The sequence below is a fragment of the Durotheca rogersii genome (assembly GCF_024521655.1).
Source record: "Durotheca rogersii strain YMJ 92031201 chromosome Unknown GGS23scaffold_2, whole genome shotgun sequence".
NCBI lineage: Eukaryota > Fungi > Ascomycota > Sordariomycetes > Xylariales > Xylariaceae > Durotheca > Durotheca rogersii.
This window is the reverse complement of record NW_026251233.1, coordinates 1,364,099-1,390,011: the sequence shown is the minus strand read 5'-3', so window position 1 is coordinate 1,390,011 and position 25,913 is coordinate 1,364,099. Positions and strand designations below refer to the sequence as shown.

Below are 25,913 nucleotides of genomic sequence, written 5' to 3'. Positions count from 1 at the left end.
CTCGCCCTGCAGTGAGTGAAGCCTGGGGAGCTACGGGCGCATTACCCCGCTGCTTAACACGTGCCTTTCAGAGGATGGGCTCTAACTAGCCTGCCCAAACTACCTAGGTATATATCAGCACCGCCTTAGCTCCACGCGTTCAGCCTTCAGCACCTTTTCATCTTGCATATAACACTGTTACCGATTATTCTAGCGTGTCGCAATCAACCGAGCCGACCGCAATTGTCACTTGATATTTCATTTTCTTTTTTATTCTTTTTACTCTATGGAAAGACGATAAACAATTAAGGCACATTTACCATCATGCCAACATTACTAGACTTGGGAATCCTGGTGGAGGCCGAGGCATTCGATGACTTCGGCGGCTGGGTTCTCGACTCGCAATTTGAGCTACAGATGGGATCCCCTTACCTCCTAGCCCACGGGAATGGGCGGCCGGTCGCAGACGCCACAACCACCATCTCCATTCCGGACGGGGGCGAGTATAATGTCTGGGTTCGCACCAAGGACTGGGTCCCCTCGTACCATCCGGGGAGGTTTAACCTCTTGGTGAACGGAATTGCTCTTGACACAGAGTTCGGAGCCAACGACCGAGACTGGAACTGGCAGCCTGGAGGCAGCGTAACCCTAGCCACAGGCGCGACGAAGCTAGCGCTGCACGATCTTACTGGGTTCTGTGGACGCTGTGATGCCATCTTCTTGAGCCGTGACGACAAAGCGCCCCCCGAGAAAGTGGACTCGGTAGAACGCGCATGGCGGCGGCGCCTTCGTGGAATACCGAGCGAACCGGAAAACGCAGGCATATTCGATGTCGTCGTAGTAGGCGGCGGCGTGCCTGGGATCGCTGCTGCCCTGACCGCAGCGAGACTTGGGGACCGCGTGGCTCTTGTCCAGGACCGCCCTTATCTAGGCGGCAACGCCAGTGTAGAGATCGGATTGAGACCCCGCGGTGTGACCGGTCCGTTGGTTGATGAGATTTCAAAGCGTACCACCGACGGCGACCTCTACGCGAAGCAGCTGCTAGACCGGGAACCAAATGCGACAGTCTTTCTGGAGCATACCGTCTATAGTACAGTCACCGCCGGTTCTTCCATTGTGTCGGTAAATGCCCGCCATGCCCGCAGTGGACGAGAGATCTCTCTCTCGGCACCAATATTCATCGACTGCTCGGGCAAGGCCATCCTTGGGCTCTACTCCGGCGCCGAGACGCTTTTCGGCCAGGAGTCGAAGGCCGAGTACAGAGAAAGCCTCGCCCCTGCGCAAGGGGATAATTCACATCACGGAAACACGGTCTTTTTCCGCACTCGCATGGCGGACTCGCCTGTTGCCTTCCCGTCCGTTCCATGGGCTACCAAGGTAGCAAAGGATTTCTCCAATCTAGGGGGTCAACTGGAGAAGCCCGGCGTGGAAAACGCACCTGGCCCTCTCGTCGTCTCTCCCAGGCAGACCCCCGATTCGGCAGTCCAGCCGCGAATGAAAATGCCACTCACTCACTTTTGGGAGTATGGCCAGTCGCTTGATCCCTATACCCAGGCCGAGCAGATTCGCGATTACCTACTCCGTGCCATTTACGGTACATTCTCCAATGTTAAGACAATGGAACCGCAGACCTATGCAAATCTCGAGTTCGACTGGGTAGCATATGTCGCGGCACAGGGCGAGTTCCGTCGATATAAGGGCGACTATATTCTCACTGAAACGGATATTCGCGACCACAAAGCATTTCCTGATGCCGTGGTACAGAATGGAGGAGCATTCTGCCTACACTATCCAGGCAATGAAACTTATGATTTTCGACTCAAGTACTGGGAGTGGGACGAACGGGACGGGAAACCTTATGACATCCCGTTCCGCTGTCTCTATTCTACCAACATCTCGAATCTGATGATGGCGGGGAAACATATAAGCGTCACACACATCGCAGGCTCCAATACCAAGTTTATGGGCAACGGAGCACAGCACGCAATTGCCACTGCCGCAGCGGCTCACCTGTGTAAAAAGTACAAGACGACACCCCAGGACGTCTGTGCGAAGCACATGGCAGAGCTTCGGACCATCTCGACAGCTGTATCTGAGGCGAAGATTGGTCGTTCACATCTCAAGGCAAACTTGTAATAACTAGAGCTACGGAATTTCCTCTCGTCGCATGGGTCCCGGGATAGGGCAGTCTGGCTGGTGCATATTAACTTCTAATCCACCGGAATGAAATCCACCCTCTTTCAAATTGTTATTTTCTTGTTCACGACCTTGGTCGATCGAAGCTGAAATATACTCTATACTGAGTCTAAACTGATGCGTGAACCTGCGAATCCTGGATATAGTCCTGGCTGTTCACTTTCTCGATTTCCGCCCCTTCTCTGTTAACACCCTAGGGACCGGCAAGAATGCTCCTCCGTAGACAAGATGCACTAAAGCCCTGCGCAGCCCTCCCATTGCTCAGCGCTGAGCTGCTACGTAGACTTGTATCATAGCACCAAGTATGAAATGAGCCGTTCAATTGCCACTTTCACAATTCGCTGCATTTCAACATTCGAGCTACAGAGGCTATATTGATCTGACTATGGAACCAACACTCAGCCAGCTGGGGTCGCCTCCATACCGACGAAGAGCAATCCCGGCTTGAAAATGTGTAGGGGAAGGGTCATGTTGGGGTCTCTCCGGATCGATATTAGCATCCAAATGCTAGACTGGTCGTCGCAGACTAGGATCGAAGTCGGAAGAGAGAAGTTACAGCTCCGTTATATAATCCACAACCCACAACTGCCATGACTGCAAGAAGAGACCAAACTAAACTAGATGTTGAAAGAGTGGATTCCTCAACAACTCGACCGATGTCCAGCCTGCCTTTGGGTAGGATCTGTCGCCGATCGGGACTGGAGAGAATATAATCGTCCCAGTTAACGACTGATGTCAGCTTCTGATACTCCACGACAGTCCCGTACCAATTCGTGGTAATGACACCCTCGGCATTCTTGTACCAACTGTTGCACTTGGGGTCCGCGAAGGTCGTCTTCGAAAGATTTTCCTGGACCTTAGCGTTGTACAATGCTAGACTTTGCGGACTCGGCTGTATTGCTAAGCGAGCACCTTTCGCCCATGCCAACAGGACAGGGCGGATTAGTGTGCTGATGTATCGCGACTGTGCTTCAATCATGAGGATGATGGAGCTGTGGCTCAAGTTCGTGTTAGGCCCGTAAAGCATGGCAAAGTTGGGTAAGGTCTCGACGGCTATTCCTAGATATGCCCGAGCGGCGCCCTGTTTATCCCAGAGCTCGTCCACGGCCTGCCCATCTGCGCCATAGATTTTCATCGGGAACATGAACTGGGTAGTTCGGAAGCCGGTGGCAAGTACCACCAAGTCGAACTCGTATTCGCTTTCCGTAGTCTTGATGCCCTTGGCAGTGAAAGTCTCAATCGGGGCCGTCTCAAGCGCGACATGAGGTTTATTCAATGCGACATAGTAATCATCGGAGAGTAGGACTCTTTTGCAACCCGGTGTATAGTCTGGAGTCAGAGCGTCTCTCAGTTTTTGGTTGTTTGGGATCTGCCGTTCCATCATCTCTAGACACAGCTGTCGAGCCTCGGTGTTGAAAGCGGAGTCTGCAATGGCAATGCCGTGAAACGTCTCCCTAAAATCCATAAGCATCTTGCGATATTGTTTTCGAACCAGTGGAACATAGCGGTATATGTTCTGCATCGTGGTACTGATAGATTTGTCCTGGCGTGGGATGATCCAATTCGGCGTGCGTTGGAAAACAACGACTGATGCGGCGGTTTTGGCAACTTCGGGAACGACTTGTACGGCCGAAGCGCCGTTCCCAATGACTGCGATTCGTTTGCCGCTGAGATCGTAGCTGGAATCCCATCGGGCCGTATGCATCATCTTGCCTTCAAAAGACTTCATACCCTCTATGTCGGGGTACAGCGGGTAGTTGAGCTGGCCGACCCCCGAGATCAAGAAGTCCGACGAGACGGTGTAGGATTGAGTATATTCCGCATCTTTCCCGCCGAGAACTTGCACTTTTGTGGTCCACTTATAGGCTTGATTATCCCATCGGGCTTCTTCTACCAGACTGTTGAAGCGGATATGACGGAATAAGCTCCATTTCTCTGCAACCCCAACCAAGTAGGCGTGTATTTCCTTATGCTCGGGATACATTGTGCTCCAATTCGGGTTGGGCTCGAAGGAGTATGAGTACAAGTGGCTCCAGACTGTAGCAAGGGGAAACGGTTAGTTCACCATGTTGATCCAAGTATGAAGACTAACACATCGAAAGGCGGGGGGGTTCAAAAGGTTTTTGTGTATTCATTCACTGATAAAATATACGTGAAACTCGCTCGGCGGAGAACTCACCGTCACAGCAACACCCAGGATACTGGTTATCACCCCAAGTCCCGCCAACCCGAGAGCCCTTCTCGAGAATAATAAAGTTGCGGCTGCGGTTTCGTCGGATCATATCGATGGCAATACACATCCCTATAAGACAGCGCATGTTAAGCAAAGAAATCCCGCAGGGGTGGAAAGCAATTAATTACCTGATATGCCAGCACCGATAATCACAACTGCAGCTTCATTCGCCTTCGGATTTGTGTCCATCTTGTCGACAGAATTATCGGTCGCAGGATACGTTCTGTTTACTTCCGGTGTTTCGGTTTTGAGGAATCGAAGAAGGATTGCAGACAGGAATACCAGCCAGAGAGCAGCGAGAGGTGTGACGACTGTAAACAAAATCAACGTTGGTCACCTGACAGCGAAGGAAATCTAGGGCGAACTCTTCGCAGCATAATTATATATTTGGGGACTCCATCGGTAATTCCCACTAGGCGCCCGGAAAATCCAAAGCCTTGTAGCATCGCGACTCACGCTACATCCGAGCTGGCGGAAACAACACTCGACGACAAAGGGGTGATAGGGGGGGGGGGGGGGGGGGCGTCGAGGGCTTGCAACTAAGGGTGGCGAACTTGTGCCTGTCGCATTGCCAGAGTTGGAGAGTGTGCGACTCGCACATTCGCACTAGCGTGCACCAACTACCGCGCTGCCAACTATGTTCCCCAGCCTCGCTAGCCTCGATTCTGGCTAGGGGCCTTGGCTGAGCGGGATACTGTAGAGGGTCCGGATCGCGGAGTACGGAGGAGGAGCACGGCCGGGGTGATATTCTCAGGCAGAGAGCTACATAAGTGAACGTTGAACACGCCTCAAGAATTTTGGAGAGCCGCCCACTAGTTGATACAGGTACCCCAGACAAGAATGGAAACTCTCGCCCCAACTCCAACTCTTCTCCCTCCACCGCCCAGCGGACAGCAGTTCACCACAGAGCAATGGACAACACTACTCTCCATCGTGGATACGGTCATCCCATCCATTCGGCGGGTCTCTTCGACAATGCCGAGGGACGGCCAGTCTCAGTATTCGACCTCGGAAGCCGGATTGACCGCTGTGGAGAACCATGTGCTGCAGAGAGTGACCCTAACTTCTGCAGGTTCTGGGCTACGGGCGTAGAAATAGAAGATATACTAGCAAATTGCACCCACCCGGGTCTGCACCAATTCCGGGACGGCACCGAAAGGGTGCGGGATTCTCTCTCAACACAGGTGAAATGGACTATAATATTAGGACCTCATGTAGGTACATGCCTAAATCATGTACTTACAGAGCTCTTGGCTATCATTTCAAAATCGCATTCGAAGCATAATCAGATGGTTACTTCTCACCAACCTCCAGTACAAGGGCGGGGAAGCCTCCTCCTGACCGGCTCCATCACTCCCTTCCACCTGGAGCTACCCCGGAGGTCATCGAAACCGATGTCCTTATCATTGGAAGTGGGTGTGGGGCCGCTGTTTGTGCTAAAAACCTCGCCGAGTCGGGACGATTAACTGGAGTGTGAGCCTCTAGACCTAGGACTACGTGAGAAATAGGGACCCGCGATTACTCGGCTGCCCGACGCCGCAAAAGCCGGTGCAACCTTCATGGAAGGCCTGCGGGCCGAGAGGGGTTCGTTCGACAATACCTAGGGCCGGAGGAAGGCAATCGACGCCAAGGGCATACGGACCAGCAACACGCGGGGCAGGTCGGCCGGGGTGGCCCGGGGGGTTGTCATACATGCGCGAAAGGACATCCTATCCTGCGGGTCGCTTATCCAACAGCTACATCTCCCTCACGTGGAATCGAGACTTGGGGCAAGTGTACGAAGACTTTCGTGAGACAGGCATATCCCCTGGGTTAAGTGTTGCGCAAATGGAGAAGGCGTGCCAGCAGCAGGTTATAAAGTATTGGCGATGATATCGCATAAGACTGATGATAATGAGGAGGCGAGGAGTGGGCTAATGGCGCATGGCAATTGGTGAACATATATATACATACACATCTAAAAAAGGCATGAGCTTTCATAAGATGAGGTATCAAAAGAAGTCAGTCCACAACAGACTTGCCCCGGAATCTCCTGGGGCACCATCGTGCCAATATCAAAGTCTGGAACATGATCACCAAAGCCAACGGCTCCAGCGCCTTCACTACACTCCACCTCTCGAAATGACCTTTGCATTGCACAAGGCCTTACACTAAATTCTGAGCAATGTGGCTCAGCAACCTTAATATCGTCGCCAAATTCCGGAAACGAGAGAAAGAATTGCCTCTCCATTTGCCATGTAGTAAGCTCCAGAAGCTGCTTTTCGAACAGAGCCGAGAAATAGAAGCGGCCTGTAGAAAAGTCTAGAGCGTAAATATCCTCGAAAGGGTAGGGCCAGAGGAAACGAAAGTTTCTTGAGAAGCACTCCCAGAAATCATTCGTGAGCTGGTTTGCTTTCGAGAGGACGAGCCGCTCGCGCATGCCAGGCCTGTATAGTCAGGGATATCAGTCACTCCGACAAAGATTGAGGAAGCGGGTGTCTGAGGTTAAGGACCGAGCTGATCACCGGGAAGCGCTTCCGAGGGACGTACCAGACGAAAAAGTCTATGATTCCATCATGAGCGAACATCGTTTGCGTTGGCCTGCCGTAATCTGATAAGCAACCACTACATCGATGCGGCCCGCAATCAAGGAGTTTGCATACCTGGGCCTGTACCAAGGGGGAAGTTGGTCCAGTCTTCTGCGGCACACCTTGAACTTGAGAGAGAGTCAACAATAATTTCCAAAGGGTTTGCAGCGGGCAGGAAAATGCGCACAAGGAGCATGTGATGAATCATACGTAGCATGACCAACCGAGTTACTTGACTAGACCTCTGGAAAATTAGCCTGTCACTGAGGCGCAAGATTTTCCAAAGCGGACAGAGCTTGCCACGAGATTCCGCAGCATCCCACCCTTCAGTGACTGCACATATCAAAACGTCTTGATTCAACCGATCATCAGTGCATACTGCCGCTTTGTGGAATTGTTGCACGTGTTCTAACGTCCGGGCGGTGGACCGCAGCGCGCTTGTAGTGAAAAGGGCTCGAATGATATCCGATCCCAGGGCAGGACCTCTTGAAAGTACAAGGTTGGAAGCTTGAGCAACGGTGCCTAAGTTAACACCAGGGAGATCTGGTGGATGGCTCGGATGCATCGTCAACTCGTCTTGAGGGTCATGGTGACCGTTCTGGGTGGGGATACGGTATTCGCTACCCCATTTCATCGCCAGTTGAGACGTATTCGTGGAATCCTCGGGTAGTGAAAGAAATCCCCATCCAGCCGCATCCTCATCTAGCCGACGTTTGGGATCGCGGTTAAATGAGCGCGGAGCCGCAGTGTCTACACTCATTGTACCCATGTCAGAATCAACCGCTGACAGAGAACCTAAATAGGAGAAAAAAGTCAGGGGGGGATCAGACCGTTTCCCTGAACTTGGGCATCATTAGTAATTTGATTCTGCGTCCCGTTTGGAATCTCATCCCGATTGTTGGGCGAATCTTTTGGCTCTCGGCGGCCATCTGGTTCAGCTGCGAGGACGCGTTGAAGCTTAGTCTCCAGTTCGGCGATGCGGGCCAGCGTCGACTGCCTGCACCGCCGACTTCTGATCCTATCGACCTCCCGTTTCCTCGCACGCTGCGACTCGGTGAGACCGCGTCCGGACGACCATCTCGGACCAGCCGGGTCGCCCCGGCCTCCCTTCGGCTGGTTCTTTTGTGCGGATAAGCCCATCAGATATGGTCGGAAGACCGATTCACTCTCATCAGAGCAAGAGAAGTTGCGTTCAGCGGCACAGAAGGCGGAATGGGATGCGATGTGTGGACTAATCGATGGGAGGGCCGTTGCGGATGAGTGGAACAAGAGCAGAGTGTGGGGGAAATGCGGGGGAGGGGGGCTAACTCCGATAGAGCGTTAGTCCCTCTTAGGGTGCGTTAGCAGGAAAGTTGGCTGCAAATGAAAAATGGCGGCGGGGCCGAGAGTAGTAGTAGTACATATAGTATTGATTGACGCCCGTGGGGACCGCCAATGACTACCTATCCCGGACCTCCCATGGAGACCGCTAACGGCTATCCCGGACCTCCCGTGGAGTACTAGGGGCGTGCTAAGCTGGGATTTTTAAGGCATTCAGCTCCCTATTTAGGATCCAGCTTATCGTCGCTATCAACGTCTCATATTATCCCGCCCAAAACGACTCACGACCGATGAATACTTGGAAGCGCCGCGAATGCAGAGGGTATGGTATGCTTAATAATTAGGTATTTAAAGTGATCCCCGGAAGCTTGCAAATCTACCCACAGGCCGCACGCTACCAGCGGCTTTGGAAATGCAACCTGTAATAATACCTACCTCTTGCACAGATACTCGACGCCAAAACTCATGAGCATGAAACATTTGCCACACTAAAGTCTCGACTCTTGTGGCCTTCCAGAAGGCGAGGCTGTTTATACCGCAACCGCGATACCGTAGATCCATCCTCCGGCCGCCCACGCCATTTACCCCAGCCTTGGTATGGCCGGTACATGGAAAAGTCTAGCCTCGAGGTGCTTCCTCCGGGAGCTACGCATCAACAACAGCGATGGTGGCGTGCCCTATGGAGGACATAGATACTCGGGTACATTGAAATATCCATGCATATATAATATATATTTATATATATATTTATATATATATTGACCGCCCGTATCACAGTGCCCATAACATGCCAGTCGAAGGAAGTAGCAGGAGAGAAACCGGAGACAAGGATTGCTCCGCACTTCCAAGAGTGTGCGAGTCGCACACATCCCTGATCTCAACGCTACGATGTTATTATTACAAATTATTCGGGGTATTTACTCATATGAATGCGATATGCTTGTTTCGGTCCCTCTCACCCGCCCCCTCGGAAAAATCCCGTTTCCCCGAGGAGAGCCTGTTGACCTCGACCCTCCCCCCTCCTCCCCCCCCCTTTTTTAATAGAATGGTTCAGCTGCCCAGGTAGCTAGGCCTATCAAGGGGCCCCCCCCACATAACTAGGCCTTACACTATATGCACTCGTCTGACAATTTCTGCAGGGAGCGGCACAGTAGAGGGGAAAACACCACGATTTGCTCAGACAACGCCCTTTCAGTGGATTTCGCTCGTAATTGACTATGCCTTGTGGCCGTGCTGGATATAAAGGCTACGTTGGGTGGTATTTAGTGCTGCAACACATCTAAATCGTGACAGGCACTACAGCTGGGATTGCAAAGTAATCAGTGCCGCATTTGCCATTGCAACTGTCCTCAAGCGCTGTAATCTGATGCAAGGGCTAGTGTCAAAAGTTGTTGCGATTCGCAACTTGGGCAATATTGATTACCTATCTTTTAGCTCTTTGTCGCAAGCATCTATATTGTGAAACTTGTCACAGGAAAAATGCAGACGAGAATAAGAATCGTTGTAAACACGTGATTATTTACACGGCAGAGCAGGGGGGGGAAGTAACAGTTGCGATTACTCGAGGCATCTTTTCTTATCTTCACACTCTTCTAGCTATCCAATTCCCCATGCGTTTCGCTTGCTCCCCAGAAACCCCAAGCCCAAACTGAAGATCCAGACTTGGCATGTCATGAGCCTCTCCCTCTGTGATTAAAACGGTCACTCTCTCCGGGCCCAGCGCCGAGTCCATTTTCTGGGATAGCTGCACAATGCTGTCCAACAGTACCTCATCCTCTCCACCTAAAATCAACACTTCCTCGGCCATCAAGTCCTTCCAGTGCCCCGCTGGGGCAGTGACTGGTTGATTGTAGCAATCCACCGAGTCCGTGTGCGGTGACGGCGTCCCCATGAAAGCCTCGGCCCACCGCTTCAACGTCGCAATCGACAGGAGGTCTTTGCGCGCGTTCCTGATACAAGAGGGCTCGTTCAATCGGAAGGACACCCAAGGCGACACAAGGACCAAACCACGCAACTTGCTCGCAAGTCTCAAAGGTGGGATAGCAGGGTGGGGGGATGAGATATGCGAGAGCAGTGCTAGTGCGAGGTTCCCGCCCGCAGAGTCTCCGGTCAGGATGATGTCTTCGGGGGCTTTGTGCAAGACCTCAACTACGTGCCGAAGGAGGGCGACGGCCTGTGTGAGTTGCCGTGGATAGCGTGCTGCGGGACTCAGGTCATAGGAGAGGAAGAGTATTGCGACTGGCTTGGCAGATGAACTGACGAGGGCCTGGAGCCTGAACATATAATCCATCATGAATTCGCTTGCAGGGAGCACATAACCCCCGCCTGAAACAATCAGCCTGAACCTCCCGTGAGTTGGAGTCAAGACGGAAGAGAAGAGAAAAGGAGGGGGCTCTTGCCATGAAAGTTGATGATAACTTTGCGCGCAGAGCTAGGCCCAATCCAGTGCGCATGGGTGCCATCTTCAAGGATCACACTCTCAGGGGACACGAGGTAGCGCTTGCAGAGCTGGAGGTAGACGTCGTCCGTAGGAGGACTAATGGCTCTGTAGAGCAGGCCGCATCAGAACCCAGACTCTTAGAAGGTGGGGGCTTAGACTGACTGTATCTGCCGGATGGACAGAGAATCTGTAATCGCTCGGACTTTGGTGTATTGGACGTGACGGTAGAGAGTTGAAGCCAGTGTTTCCCTCGGCCGAACGATGTCCGAAAGCAGGTTTGCAAAATATCGCACCACTGATATATTCTCAGCATTCTATTTTGTTGTTGTGGGTAGAGTAAACGAACGCAGTTTTCCAATGCTGACAACAAATGCTAATTTCTCGAAAATAGACATTGGGACCACAGACAGCTTCGTTGGGCGCGAAGATGAAGACGGTCCGTTGCCTGTCGTGCAAAAACCCGAGACTGTTCTTACTACAACTAGATGATCTGGACTTGCCTAAAAGGTTGGTATGTCCTGGAGGTGGGCGAAGTTAGCGGCGGTAAAGCAGCAAAGTGTGAAAAAGGAAGATGGTTTTTATCACTGCTTCCCCTATCTACCTGCGTTATATAAGGGTCTCGTGTATTATTCTTTATAATTGTAGCGTTAAGGGTCACATGAGCAACTCTTTATTCCGGCAGTTGTGCTGATCCGACATGCGAATATAGCGCATGTGCAGCTACTGGTGTGCGAGTCGCACATTAGCCGAACCTACCCTTTGTGCCATGGACCTACAAGCTGGCTCCGTAAAGGGGCCAGGCGGGGTGCTGTCTACGAGAGGTCCGCGCACTTCGTTAACCTTGACCATCATAGCTACCTTACCTACGGTATCTTCTTACCCATGTGAAGCTTGGTACCCAACTAGCAGATAGACTAAACAATAGAGACTACCAAGTAGCGCTGTCAGGAATCGAACCTGTCCTCTATTATATAACCCACTTAGCTCGACCCATACAACAGGCACGCGCCCCCGCGCGCTATTACAACACTGCCTGCTCCAGTATACGTCGGAATACAGGATCTTACAAGGATAAGATACGCTCCACTACTATCGTATAGCCTGCACTGGTACACACGTACCACCTAAAAGGACCTTATTACAAAGGCGGCACTCTGGCTCGAACCAGTAGCTTCTGGGGTTTAAAGTACGCAGTACCTGCTGCCTGGACGAAGTCACCAGATAGGCTAAACAATAGAGACTACCAAGTAGCGCTGTCAGGAATCGAACCTGTCCTCTATTATATAACCCACTTAGCTCTAGCCATCTGACGGAGACCTTCACAAGAAAGGGCATAACATCGTTCATTAGCAGTTGCACTTCTACCTTCAACTATATCGCCCCACTCTCCGTTATTGTCTACACTAGCCTCGGCATCACAGCTCTGTACCAGGCATCGAGTCATAGGCGCCCCTGAGAAGAGAGGCACAACTACCGAGCAGCAGAACGAATCTTGCCCTTCTTTCGACGCAGGCTTTAATGTGAGGGAATCCAAGCTCATCAAGCAACGGAGCGCCAACCATGCTTGCCTATCTTGCCGAGAGCGCAGGGTTCGGTGCAATATTATTTGTGAATTACCCTGCATCAATTATCGATTAGATGGGCTCGATGTATGTACATACCCACCCTCGTCCCGACGGAACACAGCTGACCGCTTTCCTTTCCTTAACGTATGGTGACAACGCACTCCATGAGCCCTTAGTGCAAGCCAAACAGAATGGCGAAAATTACGGTGATGTTAGTTTCTATGACTACACCTCAATACCAGATACGCAAGCTTCTCGTAAGTTATTCGAAGGCTCTCGATGCTCACACCTGATATTGATTTCCTAATGAGGTTTAACTAGTTAATCAAGTCCGGCTTGATTTACAGACATGTCGGCTTTCTTCTTGGTCGAGAATTGCTGGCCCACAAGTCCGATCGATGACCTACTAGACCTTCAGCCTAACTTGCCGGCATCGTTTGACCAATATTCGATCATAGCGCTTCTGCCTCCTTTCATCAAACCTCTGCCGGTGCCGATTCTCTTGGAAGATGTTAATTATCTCAACACCAAGGGCGCTCTCTTTGTACTGGACGGCGAAATCCGCGCCGCTCTAATACACGCCTTTGTTGAGTACGTATATCCGTACATGCCGATCATAACCCTCCGTAGTTTTTTGAGCTCGATGGACCAAGCTGAACAACGCCGGGGCGGGACGATGCATCCGGACACTATGGCCAGGTCAGCCTCCTGCTCATGCAGGGCGTTATATTCTCTGCAGCAGCATACGTCGACATGAAGTATCTCCATACGTTGGGGTTCGTTTCAAGAAAAGAGGCCCGGCGGCTGTACCCCCAACGGACGAAGCTGCTATACGATTTCGGATGTGAGTCGGATCGCATCACTGTGATCCAGACCTTACTATTCATGACGTACTGGCATGAGACACTCGACGATGAGAAGGATGCGTCACATTGGATCGGCATAGCCATCCCCCTTGCTGAAACTATCGGCATGAACCGTCTATCGGGCCATGCTAAAACACCGGAGAAGAAGCTCTGGAAGCGCATTTGGTCGGCCTGCTATATCCGAGATTGTTTAGTGAGCTTAGGCCTTAGGCGGCCGGCTAAGATCAGACCGGACAAATTGAACATGTCTATGCTGGAAGAGAGCGACTTCGGCATACAGGTCCTCCCGGTGACTGTAGTCGTCAATCCTGCCGAGTGTGCGTTTACCCGGAACATCGAAATGCAGTCCGAGCTCGCCGCGATGTTTGTGGCTCTGGCACAGCTGAGCCTGTGCATCAGTCGTCTGCTAGGGACACAATACTCTCTCGGCTTTCGAGCAGGGAATTCCAAGTACGGCACAACGAAGAGTACCATGATGCTCTTTCCCAAGGCCTCCAACGTCAAATCTATCGAAAGTCTCGATGAGGAGTTGGAAGTCTGGGAGCAGTCGCTTCCAAGTTGTTGCCAGAACCGGACCTTTTCCCAAGCAGATCGAGAGCACGGAAGGTCAACAATTGTGCTACACAACACTCTCCTACATATGCTTTACCATGCAGCCGTAATAGCGCTACACTGGCCATCATGTCGGCCTTTCGTCAGGACCAACGTTGATCGCCAAGCTCTTTCGCGCTTGAAAGTCTCTGAAGCAGCTATACAAATTAGTCAATCGGCTACAATGCTGCACTCTGTGGGCCTAGATTGCCCTTTGCCGACCCCTGGCGTAACCGTAATCATGCTCGCAATGGTTTCACATATCTCTGTAATGGATGAAACTTCAGGCACGCACGCTCACGAGTTGGTTAAGAGCGAGCTCGAGCAGTGTATCCGTGTTTGAACACTCTTCGCGGGATCTACTCCGTTGCCGACGCCGCCGCAAGTATAGTACATACCGCGTTAAGAGCTCATTAGGTAACTGCAGTACAGCCACGCTTGTAGCATAGGTACACCAACCGTCTACTTCCACCGCTATATAGTGGCCGCAATTATGTTTTACTACGTAGAACAATTTAGTGTCCTTCCACCTTGTACGTGCACAATACAGTAGCACTACCATCACTAGTACTGCCTCGTTTATAAAGTCATTTATTTCAAACTATACTGTTGTAAAAGAATACCTGTAATCATCTCTAGTATAGGAATTATATGCTAATCTAGGCAAGTCGGTTGCTTAAATTGATACCATCTTTTATGGGAAGCGCTATGAAGAATGTCGAGAGAAGAGGTAGGGTGTATACACCCATTCCCTGCGGCTGAGGTTCCTAGCGGAGGGAACCGACCTTTCAGTCCCCTAGGGGACCGAAAGATATGCTTGGCCCAATCATGAGAGGGCATCGTGCTGTGACAAGTGGAACCAGGCGTTTCGGTCTCTTTAATATTTCGGGGTAGTAATAACAATAGTATATCATATAGCGAGCCCCAGCAACGAATCATAAGGCAGGTTACGCATAAAGGGAGAAAGCGTGTCAAGGTTTCAAGAACTGTTCGCTGAGTAAAAGGGTGTACATTGAAGAATTAAAGCTGTATGAGGGGGAAAAGGTGGAAGAGTAGAGCGAGGAGGCAGCATCGCTACATAAGCCTTCGTACTCAAGCAGGCATAAAGCTTGAAAATGCCCTGTATTCTTATAGAGGAGCAAGATACGGAAGAATTTTGAGAACGACGTTTCGTAGCTATCTTAGCTGGTGACTCCGTCCGAGCAGTACGAAGAACAATAAAGCGGAAACGCGTTTAGTGTCTCGTTTATTATTTTACTTCCACTCGAGGCTCCTAATATTATAAACTCGAGTTCAACCTAGGTATACCCTACATAGGATTTAGCCCTGTTTTCCGATCGTCGACAACCGACAAAATTTTTTTCATTCGTATCAACTTTAATAAAAGGACTAGACAGTTGTCCTCGTTCAGCTCAACACCATTTCTCGTGCTTACCTACATCTTAACATCTAAGTTGTTGATTCGAAGCGCGTGGAGGCGGCTGAGCGCCACAAGCGACGGCAGCATCAGAGTCCATCAATATACCTAGACGTCAGAAGCACAAACATATAGGAGTACAACAGGAGTAGGGGCTTTGGAATTTAAACCGAACCCGAGTTAGGTATAATACTGTCAAATTCCGTCGAGACTGACCTAAAAGTTGCCGTCAGACTATTGGTTACCAAAGACGCGGACTCTGAGGACAAAGATGGCTACGGCTTGTGGGAGTGGTCAGAACCCGGCGTTGGTTGCGGCTGGTTAAGACCTTGGTCATGCAAAATGCCGCATTCATAGAAGAGATAGCCACAATGATACGATTAGGCAGTGATAAACTACGGGTTGGTATAGGTAAGAACACTGGTCAGGCTTGCGTGTCACGCCACCATCAACAACCTACTTCGTCCACAACAGGCTCACTGCTTTGGCGACATACAGGGATCGACCTTCTTGCATGTAAAAACAGCATGCCAACTCGTCCATTTCGCCCTACTAACCAGTTAGTACTCGAGTCCTAGCCGATAAGCTACTTGGCTGCAGCTACCTGTAACATGCGTATGAGGAGGTGGGTGAAAGTGATACCCAGCCCTAATTCTTATCTTGACCTTATGGTTTGCGGCCACAAGACTGACCGCACGGGAGAGAAGCTAACACTTACGGGCTACATGTAGATATACATCCCCGTAGACAACTCCGTATCTTAGACCGGAGAGTCTGAAGAGTGTGGAATTTAGCCCAGTTTTCTGTTGATAAAAGTAGATTTCATCTCACAGTACAGGCTTACGTTAGATAATAAAAGAAGTTGCAATTAGGATACGATCAATTTATGCATCCGCTCTAATGGGCGTGACCTCTTAGCCAAACCGCGTGATGCAGCCTTCGTACAGCTCCCTAAGTCAACTCGCGGTCCCTTCAGCCCCACGAGAATCATCGTCGGACGTTCCGCCTTCGTCGCTCTCCCCATCAGAAAGGACGCGCAAAGATATCAGACGGTCCATGGTGCAATTCTTGCACCGCTTGTGCTCGCACCCAAGACACTCCCTGCTGTCCAGGCGGTTCGGTTCGTCGCACGCGCAGCAATACCACCCACTTTTCGCCGTGCGGGGGTCGACGAGCACTCCCGTGGCTTCTCCCATGTTGAGGATAGCGATAGTAGAGTCGCGATGTGGAATCTATGTAGGTTTGGTGTTTTGGCCCTCAAATAGTTTCTTTGTAGAATACGTTTCTGATGGTCGTGTTACATGTTATTGCGTTGGTGTTCTTGACTTGGTAATAGATAATATCACGAAACCTAATGCCGCTTGATATACTTGACCGTCTTTAGTAATTCTATCGATACACAGTATGCATTGCTATGACGCATAGCCGTGGTTTTCAATACTATACTATGACTCATAACAATTCATCAGGGTGTCAGTCTTAGTGAGAAAACAATAGCTTTGTATGAGAACCATAATATACAAGTTCTTTAGGAACAGCTTGCTGCTGGGTTCCCATTCCCTCAGTTGACGCTGTAATAGTGTCTATTACGATTATATAGGATGCTATCAAGTAGTCTAATATAGTCGAATAACACCACACTACACTTGTTGCAACGAGAGAGTGGAAGGTCTCTATACGAGTATTATCTGAATACCACCCTCTATAGCATAACTTACGAGTTGCTCTAGTCTGAATAACATATCTAAGACAAACTCTAGTTTCCGAGTTAGCAAACCTCTAATATTAGTCCGCGGAACATCGCCCGAGGAATCGAGAAGTTAGTGGATATAAGTTCATGCGCAGTAATATTGATGGTATCGCTGGGAAAGCATTCAGGCACAGCAGCCACAGGCGCCCTCTACGCTATTAGCACTTCTCGCAATATGCCATGAATAGAACAGTCATGTCTTTATAAACTCGAACTAGCAACCTCGTAATTACTTGTCATGTCCCGGCTGACCCGGGATTTCGTCTTCAGCTTACGCGGCGGCGTCGTTCATCGATCTCCTCGCTGACCCGCCATTGCGACTGGGACGCGCGCTTAAAGCCCCTCAGAAACAGACGTTAGTTACCCCCGGTCATACATTAACACGTGCTCGACACACCACACCAATCTACGCCCTTTCCACCTTCGGCTTCCCTAGATATACACACACCACCCACACCCCCCCGCTGGTCTCCTTCCTGCTCCTCCGAGACCCAAACTCCCGTGGGAGCCGCCGCCGCCGCTCAGTTCTTGCACCACGTGCGCTCGCGCGGGACGCGGGAGCCGGGCTCCCAGAGCAGGGTGTCCTCGAGCCGGGCGGCGAAGGTGTCGTTGGGGAGGCGGAAGTCGAGCGCGTTGTGGGGGCCGGGGGGCGCGGCGGGGGCGGGCTCGGCCCAGGTGGCGTAGGCGGAGGCGTTGAGGGCGACGCGGCCGCCGCGGGGGTAGCGGGGGGCGAAGACGTCGCCGGCGCCGCAGACGGCGTAGTAGACCGCGACGGCGTCCCAGACGGGGTGGGCGGCGGCGGGGCCGATGCTGCGGCGCAGGGCGTAGGCCAGCGGGTGGCGCGCCGGGTCGGGCTCGGCGGTCAGCCGCCGGCCGAGCACCGTCGCGCCGGCCACCGCGTCGCCCGCGAACGTCGCCCGCCCCGGCCACCAGTTCAGCACCGCCGCCGCCTCCGCTCCCTCCCGCCACCCCGTGTTGAACGACCGCCCCCGCTCGTCCGCCTGCACCACCAGCTCCCCCACCTTCGCCGCCAGCAGCTCCGCCCCCGTCCGCGGCGAGATCGCGTCCCCCCCCGACTGCAGCACCCCGTACAGGTTGCCGAAGAACCCGATCGCCGCGATCGTCACCGACGAGTCCGCCGACGTCGACAGCAGGTACCGGTACGAGGAGACTATGCGCGGGCGTGAGCAGGGAGGGCAGAAAACAAAAAGAAAGGTGGGAGAGGGGGAGGGAGAAAGGGAGAGATAGAGACCTACCGGGATCCGGGGTATAGACCCCGTCCTGGATGTCCTGGGTGAAGTTATAAGTCAGGCCCGTGAGATAGTCGCCGTACTGGGGATACTGCGGCCACTGTGTCTGCAAGTTATGATAAGCCGGTTAACCTCGAAATCGTTCTCATCCACGTGTTACCAAGCCGGAAAGACTCATGATACGTACCAGGTTGTTGACCGGCTTCCGCAACGCTATCGGGATGTCCGGGTGCCCGTAGAAGGTGTTGATGGCGTCGATGGCCGGGGGGGCAAATCGGCTATTGATGCCTGTGCCACAAAGTGTTAGATACCTATTACAACTACCACTTGCAGTATCTGTGGATATATGCTAGGACACTTCAGGAACAGCGGCTGTCGGAGGGGATATACATACTTGACATGACGCCGATAAATTCCACTTGACCCCATGCCTGGAAAATGTTCGCCAGGCCGATAGCCAGGGGGTCGTCGTCGAAGTTGAGCATGTCGGTGTCGATGATGAGGCGTTTCTTGCCTGGTCGAGAAGCGGCCGAGGAAGATAGCGCGGCCAGGCCGGCCAGCAATATGGAGGCCCTCATCGTTGGTTATAATGACACCGGTTTGAGGCCTTCGATCGGGGGGAATATGTTCAGAGCTGTGTCAACAACCGAGCCTGCCCGACTTTTCTCGGATATCCCGTAGTTTAAAGTAGATGTCGGGCAACGGCGGAAGGCAACTCTTGGGCATATGTCACAACTCCTCGCCCGCCTTGGCAGATCTGAGAGTCGGACGGCTGGATTCCCCTAATAAAGCCTCGGAGTTCCAGGTCAAAGGAGACTGCAGACGTGTCGATGGTAAATCTTGGAGTTGACGGCGGTCAGCGAATATATACCTATCCGCGAAGAGTGGGTGAGATGCCCACCCGCCAGCCACCTTGTGCGAATGGGTTGGGCGAGTTAACGCCTAACTCCTTTAAGGGTCCCAATGATAAATCAATTGTTGATTGTCGATCGGACACGGTCCGGGTATCTGGATGCATAATCGATATCCAATGCGCCCAAGACGGCGAAGAAGGGCGCAATGTTGCTCTATTTTTATGCAAATGTTGGGTACCCATACCTACATCCATGTGCGGGTTCCGCTTACACACCTGGGTTGAGATAAAAGACGTGTCAGCCAACCCAGGTAGAGCTCTATGGCAGCGTAACTAACTACTGGTGTAAACAAGGCCTAGGTAGTTTATCCTGTGTTGCAGGAGCCGGCAACTATCCGCCTCATTGGGTAGTTTCTAGAACAAGACATATCGACCCCGAGGCACATGAGATCCGGATCCCAGTCCTCGGGTAATAGGTAGCTAGCGTGCGATACGCCGGACCCCGCGATGTCTCACGATTTACCTACAACTAAATTTCCTCAAAATGTGAGAGTACGTGCCTAAAGTCAACATGTAAACATTGCCAGCGACCCCGGCTCGGAGGCAATTGATAGATGAACCGAATTATGCCCTTCCTCGCTATAATTACATACGTGAATGTTACACATCACAACCGACGGAGGAGAAGGATAAGACAAAAAAGAAGATATACGATGATAATAATAAACAAAATAAAAACTGTGTTGACCGTTGTCCATGCGCAATATGCAAACAACGTTCGCTTCCTCTAGTAAGGACGACACACTACTTTACATACCTCATTTTGAACGGAGCTGATCGGGCCGTGTTCATCAGAGACGAGAAGGGGGCTTAGTCTGGGGACGCACAGATCGCATTTGCTAGCCGCTATGTCTCTTCTAGGGCAGCTCAATCCATCCCCCCCGTATCCTGTCGCAACCTTTACTGAACCCCCGTAGAGAGACAGGGAGAGAAAGAGAGAGAGAGAGAGGCCAAGGGAAATACACCTGACCGTTGACTGATGTTGATGTTCTGTAGTGCCGAACTGAATAAAAGCCCCGTGGCCCGTCTGGCCGGTAAATGTAAACCGCTTGCAGTTCCCTCACCCCCCGAAACGCCGGTTTCAAAGCAATGCCGTGCCACAAGGGACCAGTATCTCAAGATACAGTAGCCGAACAAGCTTGCTATGGAATAGTTACAAAGAAAACGGATGGTGTCATGGCGGTATGTGAGAGTTGATATCTCGACATCTGGTGAGTCTGGAAGTTACAAGAGAAGCATGGCTCTCGAAAGAATTTGAAGATGGGGCGAGCGGAATTGGGCTTATTGGTCGAGTCTCGGCCGAGGTTGCCAGCCGTTTATATAGGCCATCAGCCCTACACCGAGGAGGACTACCCCTATCATCGATGCGTAAGGTATGCTGTTGGCCAGGGCTTGCTCATGTGATCGTAGCCCGGATTTGGCCGAGTGAGGTGTTATGGTATTCGCTCTCGATAGCGTTGGGAAGTCATGGGGGTCGCCAGGGCTTGATTGGGCCCGGCTGGAACGGGGTGACGGCGTCCTGGCCACGGGGGGAAACTCTTCAGAGGTCGAGTCTCGACGTTTGGGAGCCTCCCTGGCGCGGGGACCCGCTAAGGATTTCTCCCGCGCTGCCGCTTCTCGCGCCTCGGCATCCTTGCGTATCTGCAGTGCCATTTCCGCAAGGCTCTTGCGGTCCGCATCTCTCTCCGCCTCGGCCGTCTCTGCTCGCTGCTTGAAGGCCTCTAACTGCTGCCGCAGGTCCTTCATCTCCAGCACCATGGACTCTATCTGAGAATGTAGCTGAGAGGCCGAAGCTTCGAGGATATCGGGTTGCGGTGGGAAGAGTTTACCATCGCCATTGACTGTGGGCGAGGATGCTTCATCGGCAGGCGGCTCGAAGGCTGCTTCCAGGGCGGTTTCCTGAGTTTCCGGCTTCGTGGGAGCACCGTTCATCTTCACCGTCACCGCTTCCTCGAGTCTTCGAGCCAACTCCTCGGCGAGCTCTCGGGCTTGGCGTTCTTTCTGGAGGGTCTCCTCGAGGTCCCGCATACGGGACGTCTGAGATTCTATCTCCCGCTTCGCATCATTCAGCGCTTCGGTCAGTTGCAAAATCTGGCTCGTATTGCCGTCGTGGCGAATCGGCGACGCGTTCTGGGTATGTGGGGCCCTGGCCCGCTCAGAAAGCCCTCGTTTCAGGGATGGCACATCTGGCTTTTCGGGCAGAGGCTGCTGCGGCGGTGGTGCAGGTGGGTCGGAAAACCTGGGTTTGTTGTCGGCCCTGAACGATATGCCATTTCCGTTGACCATCAACGGCTTCGACTGCTCATTAACCTCGGGTTTCTCGCTATTCTTGATATCGTCTTTAGTCAATAGTCCTTGGATAAACTTCTGTGTTAGATCTAAATCATGCGACTGCAGACGCTGATTCCTCATTTCCAGCTAGAACATGTACACGTTAGATATGCCCTACCCGATACGGTCGGATCGGCTCACCTGAAGTCGCTTTACGATATGTTCGGTGCTGATGGGCGAAAAGAAGAGGCTTCGCTGGTGGCTCAACAAATTGGTCTGCGATCCCATCATGCCGCCACCAGAGATTCGTCCGTTACTTGCCATGGAAGCCTGACTACCGGCGCGAGGTCGTACAGGGACAGCGCCTTGTGGTCCCATCATCATCGAGCTATTAGGGTCGAGCTCGCCAAAATTCATGTCGAGGAGGTTGTTCGCGGGATTTACGAAACCCGCGTGTTCGACCTTCGCCGCCACTTTATGATGAACGACCGTCTTCTGGTCCTCGCTCACTATATCGATACCGAGTTCCAAGTGGTCGCCGGCCTGCAACTCGTGCGGTTCGGACTCGCGATTCTCCGGAGAGAGTCGCGTACCGTTGACGAAAGTTCCGTTGGAGGACTTGACATCGCGAATCCAAATCTTGCCTTGGCGGTCGGCCCAGATCTCGGCGTGCTGGCGCGAAAGCACCTTGGAATCGAAGAATCCATTGATCGGCGTGGGGACCGTCTTGGCATTCGTCTGACGACCTATCTTAAGGGCGTCGGGGGAGAATGGGACGGAGATCGTCTTCCGCTCGAAGGTACCGTTCAGGGACAGGAGGTACAGTACGGGCTGGCTCCCGCTCGGCAGCGCCTCGGACATGGGACGAGACACCGGCTGTTGTGCGCCAATCATGCCCTGGGAAGGCAGCATAGGCGAGGGTGAATGCATCGGCGCGGAACCGTTGAGGCCAGCAACCATCTGCGGGCGTCCGGTAGACATCCTCACAAAATCCGACGGCACGTCTGCTTTCGGGGCCGGCCACGGGCCTTTGACCTGGGGCCGTTTTCGCGCTGCAGCACCATTGCTCCACGCGCTCATGTCACTGGTGGGCGGCATGGGACCGCCATTCGGCTGAGAGCCGGTAGTGGCGATGGTCGAAGTGGAAGACACGGAAGACGTCGAGGAGATGGAGGAGGACGAGTTGTTTCGCTGCAGGCTCTTACGGGGCATGAACATTCGGTTGAGCTCGTCAGGATTCATGGGATTGATCTGACCGGCGTGCCCACCGTTAATACCCCATACCGGCCGATTGTGCTGCGTGAAGGTCGGCGGGCTCGCGACAGCTGTCATGAGGAAGATGGGCGCAAGGGTCTGCTGGATGGAAAGAGGGACGTGTTGGGATGCGGACCACGAGGACGCCGGAGTGTGGTCGGGAGGTGTCGGACGGGCCTCTTCGGTCGACCATGCACGCGACCGGGGAAAGGCTAACCTCGGAAACTTCGGCGACGGTCGGAGAGGGAGCGTCAAGCAGATACAGGGTGGTTCGGCGCCTGGATGGTTGGTGATGTTGTTGTCTGTAGGCGAGATAAAAATTGGTCAGTCGAAAGGGGGGGGGCTGCGGACGGTTGAGGGAGACGGGGATAGCCGATTGACGCAGCTGGGTTGTTTACGGGGCGTCCTGAGGCAACCAAACCATCTCGGACGCCGTTGGGAAAGCGGCACGGGAAGGGAGCGCAGCGAGACGTACCATGCAATACGATAGGGAGGGGGGTATCTCAGACGTCGACGTGTGGTTGAAAATATAAGGTGGAATAAGGTGGACGGGTGCTGGACAGATGTGAGAGGAGAGGATAGATGTGGTCGTTCAAAGATTTTGGAGGCACCCAGATCCATCAACGGGTCGTAAGTCGAAAAGTCGGGTGCTGACTGGTCGGTGCACATCGAGGAAAGGCGGTTTCTGCGCGGAACTGACCAGGGAGCGAGGTACTCTGGTACTCTGGTACCATCCAGAAGTACCCGGTACCTTTTCCGCCCTCGCGTTGGTCTCTTCACCTGGGCACCGTTTCCAGGTCGGTACCCAGGAGATCAGTAGGTTACTTAACGAAGGATAGGCTCAATTCCTAGCAGCGCTACCAGATGAGGTACCAGTGCAGGCTATACGACAGTAGTGGAGCGCCCCTCTCGTATGTGAGGTCCTTCGTCTACCTACGATGGAGACAGACGGTATCGTGTGGCGCGCGGGGGCGCGCACCTTGTAGCAGCGGTCGAGATCAGTAGGTAGGTAGGTTATATAACGGAGGATAGGTTCGATTCCTGACAGTGCTACTTGGTAGTCTTCGTCATTTAGCTCATCTCCAGGTACCTACCTACACATACTCGACCTTACCGCCTTCCTTCCTCCCATCTGCTACACCTCGAAACCTCCGCGGGTACGTTCGAGAGTGGTACCTGATGCATCCAGCAGCGGTATCCCAGGTACTTAGGCACGCAGTAGACCCGACGGACCCCAGGCCGCTCCTGCCTGACCAGCCAACAGCCCGCTGGGCAGGCGCGCACACGGCGTGGACGGACGTACCTTACTGCGTGTCCTTTAGGTACGGTATCGAGAAAGTACTGAGGTACAAGCCTATCACTGGATGATCTCACGTCTTAAGCGCTCTCGCCCAAGTAGCGTGGCAACAGTATGGAGGGATCCAGCCCGGCCAATCGGAGGGCGAGACGGAACTGTGACTTTCGATTCGGTCAGAATTCCTCTTCTCTTTTTTTTTTTTTTCTTTCTCTCCCTCCCCCCTTTTCCACAGCGCTACGCTACCTCTAACCTCTACGGCTGCTACTTCACTTCTGACGAGCCTAGGAAGGATTACGGGTATCTGTTGCATCGGCGTATCATACATCATACGTGTATCCCATGTTGACAATACTCCAGAGGATCATTTCTATAGTATTCGACCCTCTCTTGATCATCCGTCTATCCCATTATTTGTGGGCATGGCTAGGTGTCCAAATCCCCCCCCCTACGGCACCCACCCCGATCTCAGGAATATTTCTACTACCCGGCACGATTCACGATCCACCATTTTCTAGTCCCGAAATTCCCAAACGGCCCATGTGGTCTGGTTTGTTTTGCTGCGGCGCGAGGTGGGCGGTACCGGGCGCACCTATGTACATGCTACGTAGTAGTACCTGGATTATACGCGTCGGATTTATTAAAATTTTTTTTACTTTAATTTTGGCTTGAGACAGAACATGAGCACATGCAACCTTCTTGCATATGGGAAATTGGAATACCCCATATCACGTGCCTGTCCGATCTCAGGATGCGTGCACGGGTCTCAAATTTCTATATGCCATCATCTGTTGACGTTATGTGGCTTGGATCCCGTACGGACAGGCACGTTATGTACCTCCGCAGTACTCGACGGGCACTTATGTACCTCGGTCGGGTACAGCGACCGGAAATACCCTGCCTCCGGTACCTTAATGCACAGGTAGGTACGAACGTTCGTGGGAGGCGGGTACCTGGATGTACAGACCTGCCTATCGAGCTCGTTCCGCCTATCTGGAGATTACCAACACTACCAACATGCCCACCTACTATACATACGTGTAGGTACGTGCGTGCCATGCCTCCATACCGACCTGTTTCCTACTTGTCTGCCTGTCTACCTCCTACATGGCCATCCAATTCCAGTACTACGCTCTCTTCCCGCCGTACCTGGTCCTGTCCCTGGGCTGCCTGGGTCGGGTCTTATCAGAGGTAGTTATCGATCTAGCCTTTTTCTTTGCGTCGTAGTCTTCAGCCGCGCCAAGAATCTGGAGAGTCCCGCCCGGTCGGCTTTACAACGGCTGATCTATTTCCATCCCCTCCAAGGCCTGGAACGAACGAGAAGAGGGTGGCCCCACCAACAATCCAGGTCCAGCTAAATACTTGCGCTGCCTGCTTCTCCAATCCTCGGTTTGCGAAGCTTCCAACGCTGAGAGAGCGACAGTAATAAACTAAAAAAACGACCGCCCGAGCCCGATTCGCGCAACATCGATAGTGCTTTCTACTCTAGCCTCGATATGCCGCCGATGCCAGCGAACCGCGGTCCCCAGGGACCCTCTACTGTGGACAAACGTTCGTTCCCGTCACCCAGAGCTCGCGATAGGACTGGATGGGGTTTGCTAACGCTGGCACGCCTGACAGTCAAGATGGGAGCCATGATGGGTGGCAGTACGTGACCAAGGAACCAACCCTCCGCGAAGGTCGCAGTATAGCGGGTGCTCATGTTCGTAACAGCTGTTGGCGTGATCATCGGCTTCATTTTCGGTGCAGTCCAGCTCCGCCCGACCGCTGTCCGGCCTTTGCGACTAATGAGCGGCGGTTAGGGACTGTCAACATCTTCAGATACGGTGCCGGTACCAACGGCGTAATGCGAACCCTAGGCCAATACATGCTCGGGTCCGGCGCTACGTTCGGGTGAGTGAGCCCGGGAGTACTGTGACTGCGTCTGGCGCAAGGCCTTCCTACTGATGTCTCGCCTACTGAGCAGCTTCTTCATGTCAATCGGAAGCGCTATCAGGACCGACGCAT

The 25,913-nt window shown here is 52.7% G+C and overlaps 8 protein-coding genes across 8 annotated transcripts; 3 read left to right on the top strand and 5 right to left on the bottom strand.

The window, feature by feature from the left end:
* The first annotated feature begins 121 nt into the window (after positions 1-121).
* On the top strand, positions 122-2,223 carry GGS23DRAFT_179266 (FAD dependent oxidoreductase-domain-containing protein). The gene has a single exon (XM_051511622.1). It carries the CDS (start codon positions 304-306, stop codon positions 2,113-2,115), a length of 1,812 nt encoding a protein of 603 aa, XP_051376181.1. The 5' UTR covers positions 122-303; the 3' UTR covers positions 2,116-2,223.
* A 404-nt stretch (positions 2,224-2,627) lies between these two features.
* GGS23DRAFT_179258 (uncharacterized protein) lies at positions 2,628-4,881 on the bottom strand. Its single transcript, XM_051511621.1, has 4 exons — positions 4,865-4,881; positions 4,537-4,719; positions 4,355-4,477; positions 2,628-4,212 (listed from the first exon to the last, which is right to left on the bottom strand). The coding sequence occupies exons 2-4, from the start codon at positions 4,595-4,597 to the stop codon at positions 2,702-2,704; spliced, it is 1,695 nt and encodes a 564-aa protein (XP_051376180.1). The 5' UTR covers positions 4,598-4,719; positions 4,865-4,881; the 3' UTR covers positions 2,628-2,701.
* Positions 4,882-6,126: 1,245 nt separating this feature from the next.
* On the bottom strand, positions 6,127-8,315 carry GGS23DRAFT_548528 (uncharacterized protein). Its single transcript, XM_051515150.1, has 5 exons — positions 7,806-8,315; positions 7,163-7,725; positions 7,051-7,103; positions 6,938-6,988; positions 6,127-6,834 (listed from the first exon to the last, which is right to left on the bottom strand). Exons 1-5 carry the CDS (start codon positions 8,113-8,115, stop codon positions 6,366-6,368), a joined length of 1,446 nt encoding a protein of 481 aa, XP_051376179.1. The 5' UTR covers positions 8,116-8,315; the 3' UTR covers positions 6,127-6,365.
* A 1,453-nt stretch (positions 8,316-9,768) lies between these two features.
* Positions 9,769-11,728, bottom strand: GGS23DRAFT_548521 (Alpha/Beta hydrolase protein). Its single transcript, XM_051515149.1, has 4 exons — positions 11,082-11,728; positions 10,898-11,030; positions 10,695-10,840; positions 9,769-10,620 (listed from the first exon to the last, which is right to left on the bottom strand). The coding sequence occupies exons 1-4, from the start codon at positions 11,128-11,130 to the stop codon at positions 9,878-9,880; spliced, it is 1,071 nt and encodes a 356-aa protein (XP_051376178.1). The 5' UTR covers positions 11,131-11,728; the 3' UTR covers positions 9,769-9,877.
* A 921-nt stretch (positions 11,729-12,649) lies between these two features.
* GGS23DRAFT_612587 (fungal-specific transcription factor domain-containing protein) lies at positions 12,650-14,299 on the top strand (the record flags this gene model as incomplete). Its single annotated transcript, XM_051520497.1, has 2 exons — positions 12,650-12,891; positions 13,005-14,299. The coding sequence occupies 2 exons, from the start codon at positions 12,650-12,652 to the stop codon at positions 14,098-14,100; spliced, it is 1,338 nt and encodes a 445-aa protein (XP_051376177.1). The 3' UTR covers positions 14,101-14,299.
* Positions 14,300-17,445: 3,146 nt separating this feature from the next.
* GGS23DRAFT_592779 (uncharacterized protein) lies at positions 17,446-18,752 on the bottom strand (the record flags this gene model as incomplete). Its single annotated transcript, XM_051517933.1, has 4 exons — positions 17,446-18,095; positions 18,181-18,280; positions 18,362-18,462; positions 18,569-18,752. 4 exons carry the CDS (start codon positions 18,750-18,752, stop codon positions 17,446-17,448), a joined length of 1,035 nt encoding a protein of 344 aa, XP_051376176.1.
* A 1,324-nt stretch (positions 18,753-20,076) lies between these two features.
* GGS23DRAFT_178995 (uncharacterized protein) lies at positions 20,077-22,801 on the bottom strand. Its single transcript, XM_051511620.1, has 2 exons — positions 21,560-22,801; positions 20,077-21,505 (listed from the first exon to the last, which is right to left on the bottom strand). The coding sequence occupies exons 1-2, from the start codon at positions 22,688-22,690 to the stop codon at positions 20,369-20,371; spliced, it is 2,268 nt and encodes a 755-aa protein (XP_051376175.1). The 5' UTR covers positions 22,691-22,801; the 3' UTR covers positions 20,077-20,368.
* Positions 22,802-25,252: 2,451 nt separating this feature from the next.
* On the top strand, positions 25,253-25,865 carry GGS23DRAFT_178907 (reactive oxygen species modulator 1). Its single transcript, XM_051511618.1, has 4 exons — positions 25,253-25,457; positions 25,527-25,553; positions 25,620-25,649; positions 25,709-25,865. The coding sequence occupies exons 1-4, from the start codon at positions 25,403-25,405 to the stop codon at positions 25,801-25,803; spliced, it is 207 nt and encodes a 68-aa protein (XP_051376174.1). The 5' UTR covers positions 25,253-25,402; the 3' UTR covers positions 25,804-25,865.
* The last annotated feature ends 48 nt before the right edge of the window (positions 25,866-25,913 follow it).